At 37.2% G+C, this 12,133-nt stretch overlaps 1 protein-coding gene and 1 long non-coding RNA gene across 2 annotated transcripts in view; one reads left to right on the top strand and one right to left on the bottom strand.

Moving 5' to 3' along the window:
* The window catches only part of LOC308195544, a 181,667-nt gene that overhangs the window by 99,004 nt on the left and 70,530 nt on the right, over positions 1 to 12,133 (top strand). The gene's annotated exons all lie outside the window — the stretch shown is intronic.
* The window catches only part of SLC17A6 (solute carrier family 17 member 6), a 33,617-nt gene continuing 22,532 nt past the window's right edge, over positions 1,049 to 12,133 (bottom strand). Inside the window, exons 5-12 of the mRNA XM_080593146.1 lie at positions 11,557 to 11,644; positions 11,368 to 11,454; positions 10,319 to 10,461; positions 8,527 to 8,676; positions 5,870 to 6,002; positions 5,079 to 5,189; positions 3,536 to 3,663; positions 1,049 to 3,171 (exon numbers count right to left, since the gene is read on the bottom strand). Coding sequence (XP_080449272.1) covers positions 2,839 to 3,171; positions 3,536 to 3,663; positions 5,079 to 5,189; positions 5,870 to 6,002; positions 8,527 to 8,676; positions 10,319 to 10,461; positions 11,368 to 11,454; positions 11,557 to 11,644 — 1,173 coding nt within the window. The 3' untranslated portion in view covers positions 1,049 to 2,838. The remainder of the gene's footprint in view (positions 3,172 to 3,535; positions 3,664 to 5,078; positions 5,190 to 5,869; positions 6,003 to 8,526; positions 8,677 to 10,318; positions 10,462 to 11,367; positions 11,455 to 11,556; positions 11,645 to 12,133) is intronic.

The following is a 12,133-nucleotide window of genomic DNA, read 5'->3' on the forward strand; positions in this document are numbered from 1 at the left end:
TCTTGGTAAAGCAGTTGTTGAGTTCCCACAGAAGTGTGCATGGCAGAACTGTGCAGGGTGTAGTGCCTGACTAAAGTCTTTCCTTGGCTTGAGGTAATTAAAAGGTGTCAAGCTAATAAGAAGAAAAATTGCCTGTCCTTAATGAAAAGAAACTGTTGAGACAGTTCCAAAAGATAGAGAACCTGTAAGATTAGACCAAAAATTAAAACAAATTTATTTTAATTTTGTTAATTAATTTTCATTTTCTGAACTGTCCGCTTGGTGCGATAAGCACAAGAGTACTTCTGCAGCCCCTATTTATCCTACTTTGGACTCTTTCAGGATGTTGCCACGACAACGTCACAGCAGTCCATCCAAACAATTAGCAGTAACGTTGGGATTACCTGGTCTGTGTCTCATGACAACTAGCCTACTGGTGCAGAGCACTGGGCCCACCGCTGCTCTAGCTGGTGTTTGCAGGCTTCTGTGCAGATTGATGCTTCTACATTCTTCTGCTGGGTGCAGGAGAATTACTGAACAGTGAAAATGTTGTTAGAAGAAGATTTGTTTTTAAGGTAGCATTTGTTGAATTTCACCGAGTTCTGTGAGGTGGACAGAAAGCAACGTTACGTTTCAGTTAAGGAGCCTTGTTGCAGGAGCAGGAGAGGAAGCAAATTCCAAATCAGCAGTCCGTGTTAGCCCCCCATTTGCTTCAGAGAGTGCTGACCCATGGCAGCCCTCCAACTAACATGGAGCTGTCTGTTTTTCCCAGTTGCGTGGCATCGGCTGGCTCACTGATCCTCCTGCTCCTTTCTCCTTCACGCTTGCTGCAGCCATCCTTAGGGGAGGAGGAACGGGAGCCAGCAGCAGGTGCCTCTCCCACCATGTATCTGTGCACAGGTGGAGGAAAGAGCAGGCAGTGCAGGACGCTGGGTATCCTGCATCATGCCTAGCTGAGGTGTAAGGTAGTGTCTCCGTGTTGATAGCAGAATTTGTTCTGCAGGGAGTATAGTTTTAGTCATTGGTGTTAGAGAACCTCTAAAAAAATCACAAGGAACTACAATGGTCCTTTTTATATAAAAGGATAAATAGAGCATTTTATTAACACTTTTTGCAGCAACAAAAGTGACACAGTCCACATCTTTTTCATTAAACACAGCAAAAGCTATGATCACATTTTACATCACTTTGAGGCACAAAGCAAAATATTTTTTTCTTAAGGTCAAGGTATGATTTGCATTAAAAAAAAAAAAAAAAGAGAAGAAACAATCCTCAAGTTGTATATTGCGGTAGCAGGGTTTCCAATCACTAGCACGATACAATGAACAGACCAAGAATTCAGAATGGATTATTACATACAATAATAATCATTTGATTGAATTAAGAAATGGATCATCGTTGTCATTTTAGAGTATTAAGAAGTGGTCTGGTGTTGCTAATTTCAGTTTGGTTTGGTTTGGTTTAATCCCAACAACCCCAAATATATACAACAAGCTAAATGAAGGTTAATATATAGACTAGAAGATTATGCACTTCATAATGCATTGCACTTATTGCTTGGTACACTAATGTTGCAGTCACCGTTGAGTTATGCTAAAAAGACAAGCGTGATGCTTGTTGGCTTCTTTCAACCCAACACTAGTTATTTGCCACTTTGGTTTGTGAGTTTATATTCAGTGTCCATTATTATTAGGTTTAATTGAAAGACAAATACATTTTTTATTTATTTCAGGGATTTCTAAAATAGCAACATTTTCTATAATTACAGTATCTTCAATAAACTTATATCTATGTATATAACTGTGGCACGATGTGTAAAAATATGAATGCTATTAAGGGAAGAATAAGGGTTAAATTATTCTCTGTTTCTTCTATTGGCTTCAAAATATTCTGCAAAACAAATACATCCTTTTTCATAGGGCTACTTGCTCATAGTAAACTTCTCTTTGGAATTTTCTATAAGACTATATCTTTTTCTAGTTTATATTGTGTTATTTTTTCTCTCTCTAAAGACACCAGTACAAAGTTGGAATATACTGCAAAGAAAAGAATAATAAAGCTTATTTTTGATAAAGGGATTTGACAGTCTGCATGAAAATTCAGACTTAATGTTGCATTTTTTTTTATTAGTTGATAAATGCAGGGAAGAACATGACAAGACCTATAATTTCATAAGAATCTGTGCAGAATAGAAATAAGAACTTGTGCCCAAACATTCAGTATAAAACTCCTAAATAATTCCATTATTCATCACAGAGTAGCCTGCAGCATGTAATCACAATAAACATACAATATGCCCTATTTGTTCTGTTAGGCTTGATACAATTACACTTAAAGGAACTGGATCAAGCCTCTGTAAACGCCTAGGACTCAGCCTTTCTCCTTTAAGAAAGCTCTTGTCTTAGACTAAACACACAATTCCTACATTGCACTTAGTAAACGTGTATTTAACACAATCTCTTTCAATACAGTGTAACAAATATATAAGTGCATTTTTAACGATCAAGTAATTTTGGCTTTCTAAAAAGAGCATTAGATGTGCCAACTTGGTTGCTTAGTTGTGCTTTAATCCTTAGTTATGAGTTTTAGCTCTTGTATACTGTAAGTATCTAATTGCCCCTATAGTTTTGACCAGTAAACCCTTAAAACTCTAATGTTTATCGAACAAATATAACCTAATGAAAGTGATGACATGTCACAACTCATACAGATTGCACTTTAATGGATTTTTTTTTTTACAGTAAGACCTTCCTGTTTGATATGTGTTTACATGTTTATACCACATTTTATTTCTGTGTGCAAACAATCACAATGAATTTAATCACAAACACTACAAAATATACCCAATATTTAGGGTTGTTATGAATAATCTCCTTCCTTGTAGTTGTATGAGTCTTGTACTTCCTGTTGTACAAATTCCTCTTTTTTCTCCCAACCATTAGGCCAGCCACTGTTGACCTGGGTTGTAGCACCATAGGACTTGGTGGTACCATAATTTACATAATTCTGAGTAATGTCCCCTGTCTCTTCAGCTAGTTCATCTTCATGAATAAATCCACATTTCTCTTCACTTGTCTGTTCGGGGTCTGCCCAGGGTTGTTTCTCTCCTGAAGCAAATATGCCATAGAATATAACACCTCCATAATGAACTAAAGCAGCAATGAGGAAGACATACTGCCACTCTTCACGTGTCTGCAAAGAAGAAAGTTGCTAAATCAGACCACTGCCTATGCTTACCCAACTCTTCTGAGCTGAGAGACTTAAATTAGGGATTGAGGTTGTGATTGTCAGCAAAACTAAAACATTTAAGTGTACAATTTCCAATTACTTACATCCGTCTCCCTCTGAAAATCACTATTCATCAGCCTACAAAAGCACTGACCTTGTGAGCATATAGTGAGTGCAGCATGTTTCAGATTTGCAAGTTCCAGGATGCTATCCCCTAGAGGTCCCAGACTGCAATTCAGATATTCTGGCAAGTTGTATTATGGAAAGGTCTTTTTATTGAAGCTAACAGTATTGAACTGGAAGATTTGAAAACCGTATTGCCACTTACCTTGTTCTTTGTCATTGCTCCAACAATTATAGGGCATACCATTCCAGATAAGGTCCCGACTCCATTAGAAATCCCCATTAATATGCTGGCATACCTTGGGGCAATGTCTAAATGGTTGACATTGAATCCTGCAAAGCAAGTCAGCAAACATTCGTACTATAACCAGAGCTATACTTTGGTTCTGAAAAGTAATGCTATCACATGAAAATTTTAATATGACACATTTGAGCTCTTTAATTGCATTTATTTTTTCTCTAAAAGCTTTACAATGCTTAAACATCTATTTTTTTTCTTTGAAAATAATATATTACAGAAGGATACTAAATGTATTTTGTTCCCCAAACTGGAGTTTTTAAAAATATCCTAGTAGTGATTGTTTAGAGAACCCAGAATATATTTAGACAAGGGTACGGTTCGTATTGTCACAGTGTCATTCATGACCTTTTCATGGTGTAAATAACACGTTATTTCTTCTTCTAGCTTGTGCCACTTTCATTTCCTGTTGCCCACATTTTTCTTTCACAGACTAGCAGAAGGGAGTTAGTTCCCTTCTGTTCTTGAGTGGTAAGATGAGAGGAGGAGAAAAGGGATTATCTATAAATGGTTTATTAATTATTCTTATAATATTTGTTTCCTTGCATTTCCAACAGCTTAATTCCCTTCGGATTTATGCAGTAATGATTTAAATTATCTTAGGAAAAGTATCTGGTTCTATATGAAGTGTCCGAACTGATTATCTCCCAAATAAGCACTTAAGTAAGTGAAAGCAGAAGCCAGATCTTTGGATATCAGAACATAATTAAAAGAGAAAAGGCAAGTGCTTAGACAAGGATAGCTGTTAGAAAATACCACACTTGTAAAGTTCTACAAAAAAGTCATGATACCTTGCAGATCTGGTATGTGGTATTAGGGACAGATTTGGTTAAGGAGAGTTTAGATGTTTGGCACAAAAGAAAAGAGAGTCTGCTTTAGACATAAGGAACCAGCATGGGAGAGGATACTAAGATCACAGCAGGAAAACACAGGAAGGCCAGCTCACTTGCATTTGGGAAAGGCAAAGGCAAAAGGGTGAGATAGCAGCAGGAAATGGGAGTAACTGATTTTAACATCAGAAAAAAAATTGTGAATAATTAGGCCCCAAAGTAGTAAAAAAAAATACAGTACTAACAAAGCATTAAATAATACACAGTGAAAAAATGGTAAAGGTCTATATCTAAACAAAGACATATATTTAGGTATTGGCATACAATATCAATCCATTTGTGGTACACATTTAATTTTAAGAAAAACCTGTGGTGTACATTAGCACCTCACTGAAAAGGAAGTTTAATTTTCTGCACTGAATATGAAAAAGATTGAGTATTTGAACAAAAATAACCAATCTAAAAGATGTGATATTGATCTTACTTTTCTTTGTAATGTTCATAAGTAACATCTGGAATTCTGAGGTTTGTTTTAAATTATTGTCAGTGAATAAAAAACAAATGAGGTGTTTTATATCTTAAAATAATCTAATTCATTAATAGCAGTAGTATAATCTTACCAGATATGGCAAATCCACTAAAGCCTACGGCAAGTACTAAGAATGAAATAGCCACTCCTTTACTGTGAGAATATCCCACCACAAGAAGAAGAGTTGCTTCCATGCCAAAACCTTGAGAAATTGTAAAGAAAACTAGGCATCAGTTTTAATTCCCCCTCAAGTATTGCAGACTTTAGGATATCATAATATTTCAGAGGAAGACAGAGGCAAAACGTTACCCTAGAGTGCAATATAATCAGGCATTTCTTTCCTCCCTAAAAGACACGTGTTCTTGCTATGTCAGGTAATCCATATTTTATTGTTTGTTTGCTTATCATTGCTTCCTGCCAGTTTTAAGCTCAAATCAAATACCATAATTGGGTTGGCACTGATGGGAGTATACACTCAACCTGCTTATGAACGTTTAAGTTCTCATCAGAGGCACAATTCATCTCCTGTAAGGTTAACCTCTGAGAAGTCAGATGGGTGATCCCAGCTCATTGTCAGAGGGTGTCCAGATGAGGAGTTAAGACACTGTAAGAAGCTGCTTGTAAGCAAATTACCCCAAAAGAGCTCATCTGCTCCTTTAAGAGTCGGAATGCTTTTTTAAGTATCAAACATCTCTTTTGAAATTAGACAGAGGAACAAACGTGTTTGTTTCTATTTAGTAACCCTGTCTACAACACACAAAAACTGTACAAAGGACTATGTCATATGTACATAAAACCATGCAGTCTGTTTACTGTATACAGCGTTCTGTATGGATATTACATCTGTACAAGAAACTTTTCTAATAAAATAGGAAAGCTTACCTCCGCAGTTCATTATCTTTCTCACAGTAGTGGTTGAAAGAATCTGTTTGCTTCTTAAAAAGTCTGCAATTTGTCCCCCAATGGGAACAATAATTGTCATCACTAAATGCGGCACAGCAGATAAGATACCCACCTAAAATAATAATTGGAAATAGCAGAGTAAAAACTGCAAGAAAATACTGATTTTTCATTTTCGGAAACACTCAGCAATTAGCTAATTGTTTCTCTTCAATTTCACACAATGTATTCAAACTAAGAATCTTGACTTGGTTTATGAAGTGAATAAAACTGTTGATCTTACGTTGCCTCTGTATTTTCTGAAGGGCAGTCGGACTTTTTAAGAATCTCCGGTGCCATGACACTTCACGTATATAGATTGTTTTCATAGTTCAGTTTTAAACGAATAGCTTTATTTATTTTTTCCCCTAACTTATAGCTCATCTGACCTCCCTTTTCAGGAAATTTATGATCAAATGTGTCTCGCTGAATTGCTACGTTTCTGTTGGTGATGGGTTTGGCACAGCAATTGCCCAGCAAATCTAACACGTCCAGACGTGTGAGGTCTGAAAAAGATTCCCTGTGGATCACCCTCACACATGCAGTGCCCATTTGCCTTTGATTTCTGAGCAACCCACAAGCTGCAAATTCCACACAAGCACAGGACATGTCTGAGAAACTCTGTATATAGCAAACGATAATACACTAAATATCCATTGGCAATATACAAAATGCTATGCTTATTAGCAAATTAAGACACAGTAATTCTGCGATGACTGTCCCAAGCTGTAAGAATATATTCGAAGACCGTTCTTTCCAAGTAGTGCCTAGCTCAAGCTGCCACCTGCTATCTCCTGCCAACAGAACTGCCTTGCAGATGGTTTGCTTCTGGAGGCGTGACATTTTGTTCTACTGGTGAATTCTGATTACTGTCTATATCTGGAAATGTGCTTACACCCAGTGCTTTTGCGTATTTCCTTTCTGAACAGTGTGTCAGTCAGGCCCGATGGCTGACTTGAGTTACGTCAGTGTGCAGAGCAGACAGACTTCACGAGAACACGGAGAGTACAATTGCTCTTTGCTTTCCCACTGAAGTGGTGAAATAGCGTATTTCAGTGCAGTTTACATACGTGGCGACTGTGTGGTGGTAGCTAGCTTCATGTTAATAGGTGTTTCCCCCAATAAGCCAAATAATAACTACAAGGCAACTATGGTATTGCAGTTACTGCAGTGGGGTGTTCCTTAAATTATAATTGTTCATTTATCAGCATCCATGTCCACAGCAGATGGAAAGATGAAAATTGGCTTTGCTGCTGTTGTTTACAAAGCTCCACATTTCTTTGAATACACTCTAAGAAAAATCTTCTGAAACAAAATGACCAGATTAATTAAACATGTGACCATTCTTACTGCATGCATAACAGATAAAGTTATGTTTATCATTGAACATAAGAACATAACAATTTTAGACTGAAAATCCAAATACTTTATTGCCCATCATAATGGAATTATCATGAATCATTTACACTCTCTTTTTGATGTTCAGGTGCCATGCTATATATAGAAAATGGTCTTAAAGCAGCACACCTGTTCAGTCCAGCTCTGGTTTTTGAAGATGGGGTATTACCAAATCTGAGCCTCATTTTAAAGGGTTGGGTTTTTTGTTTGATTTTTGTTTTTGTTTTTGTTTGTGTGTTTTAATATGCTAGAATGGGCTCATACACTTAGCTCTGAGAGCTGGATTTCCAAAAATTAATTTTGTATCTGTAGCCCATCTTTAAATGCAGGATGGCATTACATAATTTTGACAATGCCCCGTATTACTGCAACATTTTGGTTGCTACTAGAATGCTCTAATTGTCACTCATATCACAATTTAGAGTGGCTCAATACCTCCTAGAACAGTATGAAAAGAATATGGATGTCTCAAAAGTACAAGCTGCCATCACTTTCAGAACAGGGAAATCAGCATTTGCAGAAAGCTTACTGGATCCTCTGAGGCTTGCTTGCATGTGTCCATATTCATGGTAAGGGGCTGATTGAAAATTCATATGAATTATGGGGAACGTTGCACCATATTTAGGTCTCATATTTGGCATCATCTATTTCTCTTCTTAATTAGAAAAAAACAAAAACAAAAACAAAACACAGGTGTGGGTCTCACACATTAAAGGGGGACGTTGAACAGTGATAGAGTGCATTGTTCTTCCTAAAACTAAGTGGCCCTGCTTTGCAAAGTGTACTTGGAAAAATGTAAACACTTGGACAGATTTCTGTACAGCTTTCCTGCAAACCCTGGGGTGTCAAAGACAGAAGTGCACTGGGTCTTACTATACATTCGAACACCTTGCGTGATCTGGCTGCAAGAACCGAACTGAAGGGCTTATTGCAAGGATAAGGACCCCAAGGAGGCTGTCACTAAATAACACCATCCTGCCTTCACCTGCTGATATCCAGTCCTTTGCCATTGCTGTTACTTCACTCATAGGTGCTGGTAGGGGGAACAGTAACTTGGAGTGATCATTTTTGAGGCCTATAAACGTGTGGTAAAGATGCAGAACACTTATTTTTCCATCTTCCAAAAAATAGCACAAATATTGCTCAGATACTTGCTTAGCTAAGATAAAACATTATTATTTTTTTACATTATTCTTACATACCTTGCTTATTTCAAATCCAAACACTTCCTCAAAGTAGGCAGGCTGACTAATAAGCAGCAAGTAAAAAGTCCAGCTCCTACAGAAGTTTGCAACAATTATTGCATAGACTGGCATAGATGTAAAAAATTTTCTCCAAGGTGTTTTGTATTTCTGAAACATAAAAAGGGGATCCAGTCAGCATTTTGATCATTACCAAATGTCTATCTTCCCTTTTCCTCTTTGTTATTTTTCCCTATACTCCAACAAGTTAATATATGCATGATTTCATGTACTCATTGAATTCCAGTGACTTTGTCTTAAAGTACATGCATCCACGTTATTAATATAAAAACATAAACAAGGAAAAATTACTATGAAATACACAAGTGAAGAAACTCAGTGATACTTAGCTCTATCATAAAATGAATGTACAAATGCTGTTAGATCAGTCATGTAATATAAAGATATGAAGTCCAAAATTGTCTCTAAAAGAGAATGTTGCTGAATATAAGTCAACAGTCAGCTTTACACTGTCGGTACACAATTTCATCCACATTTATTTTAAGCATGTATTTTAGCATCTAGATCTTAATTCCAAAATTCTGATTTTTTTGATTATGTTTTTTTTGGCAGGTCTTAGCTGAAGCTGTTTGGTCAATATATTTTTGCTATGTTTTATTATATGCTTAAATGAATTGGGTAATGAAAGATGACAGATGGGCAGAACTACAATCCTGCTGAGTCCCAGCACCTCTCTGTGAGCCGGTGGTTCTGTCCATCTGTGTTGATACAAATGCAGAATCCAGACACTGATGAGTGTCTGAAAACTGCTTGAATACTGCTTTTTATTCAAAGAAGTCTGACCTGGTAGATAGATATGTGCCACACTTTGTATGCCTATCAAATTGCACTCAAGTGAAAGCTGGGGAAGAATTTCAGTTTATGTATTTTAGAAGCAACTACTGACACAAACTAATCACTTCCAGAAACGTTTAATTAAAAGCAAGGATAAAAAATAAACAGAAATATCCAAGCCCTGCTAAAATTACACCAACATTCATTGAAATACCTTGTTTCACATAAGATTTTCAAAAGCATTTATGGGTATATGAAACCGTGAAGACTGTTGAATCCAGCTATCAAGAAAAAGAAAAGACTGTAATATGTCCAGTTCCCTATTCAATCTGGATCAAAGGTTTTGACTAAGAGGATGGAGGTATATTCCTGCAGCTTGACAGCATGCTTCCAGCAGTGTAATGGGGGGTGTATTTATGGCTCTACTGGCATGCTCTAATGCAACTTGCAGTCTTTCTGCAAAGGGTTTGTTTTTTCTGGTGTTCTGAAGACCTCGGCTGAAGACACCAAGTACTGCTAGTCCTCTAGTTCACTTTTAGGAAGATGAAAACGCTTCAGAAGGGATAAATAGGAAGGAAATGAACCATTTGAACTCAGGGTAGTATAAAAGTCTCAATAAACCTGCAATTCCAGTTGTAGTTCTAGCTTTAGCTCTAGCTCTTTTTTATATTTTGGAGTAGAAAGAGAGAAAGACCAGGCATAAATTCTATGAGCAATCCTCTGAAACCTGTATTCTCTTCACAAGGAAGCAATATCCACCCAGAAATCCATCAGCATATTTTAGATCTCCCCCTCTCCCCGCCACAAAAAAGTTCAATTGTTCAACATGTGCTGTTCTGTCTAAAAGAAGTAGCACATTGGATTTTATTTTTGTTTTGTTTCTTTTTGGCTTTTTGTTTGTTTTTTATTTTCATTGTTCCTATCTCATAGGAAATAAGTGTATGAGTAATATTCTTACTTCCATTGCACCTAGGAGGTTGGCACTCTCTCCAATGCTTTCTTCTATGTATCTTCTTTCTTCATCTGTGATCGTAGGATGCTTTGCAGGGCTCTCATATGAAACCAAAAGCCAGAACATATACCAGACTATACCAAAGCTCCCTTTGGAACGGAAAGAAAAACTTTAAAAAGAAATGCACAGTAAAGGAGCAAACAAGAAAAAAATGTGTGGATAATTGTAATCAGTTTAAATGGCAAATGTTGTTACTGAGAGCCTGATCCTGCAAACAATATTTGTGCAGAATACACGAAGAGCTGTACCACCGTCAAGTCTTGGTTTCATTTACAGAGTGCCTTCACTCTAGGTGAATGGTCACTGATATTCAACATCAATTTGTACAATGCAGTGCAATGAAATAGCTCCCATTTTGTTCTACCAGGTTGTAAATGATGTTCCATTCTGCTTTAAGCCATTGTTGTTTGATTACTGCACTAAATTTTTTACCTGCAAAACACAAGATTGCAGCTCTGTTTTCAACATAACAACAGAATTCTTGAGTAGTTTATTAAGTTTCTGAAAGGGTTCCCCTTGATTCACATCAATTTTACACTGCAGAATATGTAAAATTTGCCTTTGGGCCTTTGGGCCATTTTTCTTCCAGCAGTGTATTCACGCAACTAGTGTGAATACAGTTATGTAGCTCTTCAGACAAAAATCAAGACGTCTTATTCAGGAGAGGTACTTTTAACTTACAGTTGTATAAATGAAAGAGCAATAATGTTACCTCTGAGAATCTGAGATTCTACGGATTTGCAAAGCAGGTTGCACTGCTTATACTGAAAGTGATGAAGGTTTTGCCATTATTGTTTAATAATGTTGCTTTCCTTTAAATTCTGTTCTTTTATTTTATTTTCTATTTCTCAAGACCGTATGTTTGGCTTTATGGAAACATATTTTTTTTTTGGGGGGGGGGTGGGGGGAGGGGGAGGCAGGCACAGTTTTTACATCTTTAGATGGGGTAGATTAAGGTGATACGATAATGGAGTGAGATGAGCAGAAGCACGTACCGTACACATAGAACACCGAAGACCACCCTGTATATTGCACTAGGATCCCAGCTAAAGGCATTGCAATAACTGCTCCTGCATAAGAACCTGCAAAACAAGACGTGTGTAGATGAAAAACGGAGAAAAATTCAGTCTCAGAATGCTTTTATATTACAAACGAAAGAAAGAACAAAATGGAAATTTACTTACCACAAAAGGAAGTGGTTGCTAACCTACTTCTCTCTAATGGGGGGGCCCACTTGCTCCAGATGCCATGACAGGCAGGGTAGGTGACTCCCTGGGGAACGAGTGTGCCACAGGTCAGCTAATGCTGAGCAGTTGGTCAGGTCATTGTGCATGAATTTCTGTTTTAACACTGCTACAAACAGGAAGCTGAGAACACTTTACATTTCTATAGCAAAGTCTGAGCACAGCCGTAGAAAAACTTCTATTTCTGGTAAATCGGTCTGGTAAAAGTTTGGGTTTTGTTCATCACTACCAATCTTTTCAGAGGACTTACAGAGCAGACACAAAACATGATTATTCCTTTTTGCTCTGCCTCCCTCCTTCCAGGAGAGAACAGTGAAGAATTAAAAAGAAAGAATCTTAATGCACGAGTATCGGAGTCAAAGGAGGGATGAAAACATGGATCCTTCAGGGTCTTTCTAATGCTGGGCTCATTTCTGCAACCCACAGTTTTGGTGGCCTTCTAACATTTTTGATGACCTTCTAGCATTTCAAATATAATTTAGCAAATACAGTTTCCTTTTCCATTGCTCTAAAACTA

This window comes from Anser brachyrhynchus (assembly GCF_964034855.1).
Source record: "Anser brachyrhynchus genome assembly, chromosome: 5".
In the NCBI taxonomy this organism is placed as follows: Eukaryota; Metazoa; Chordata; class Aves; order Anseriformes; family Anatidae; genus Anser; species Anser brachyrhynchus.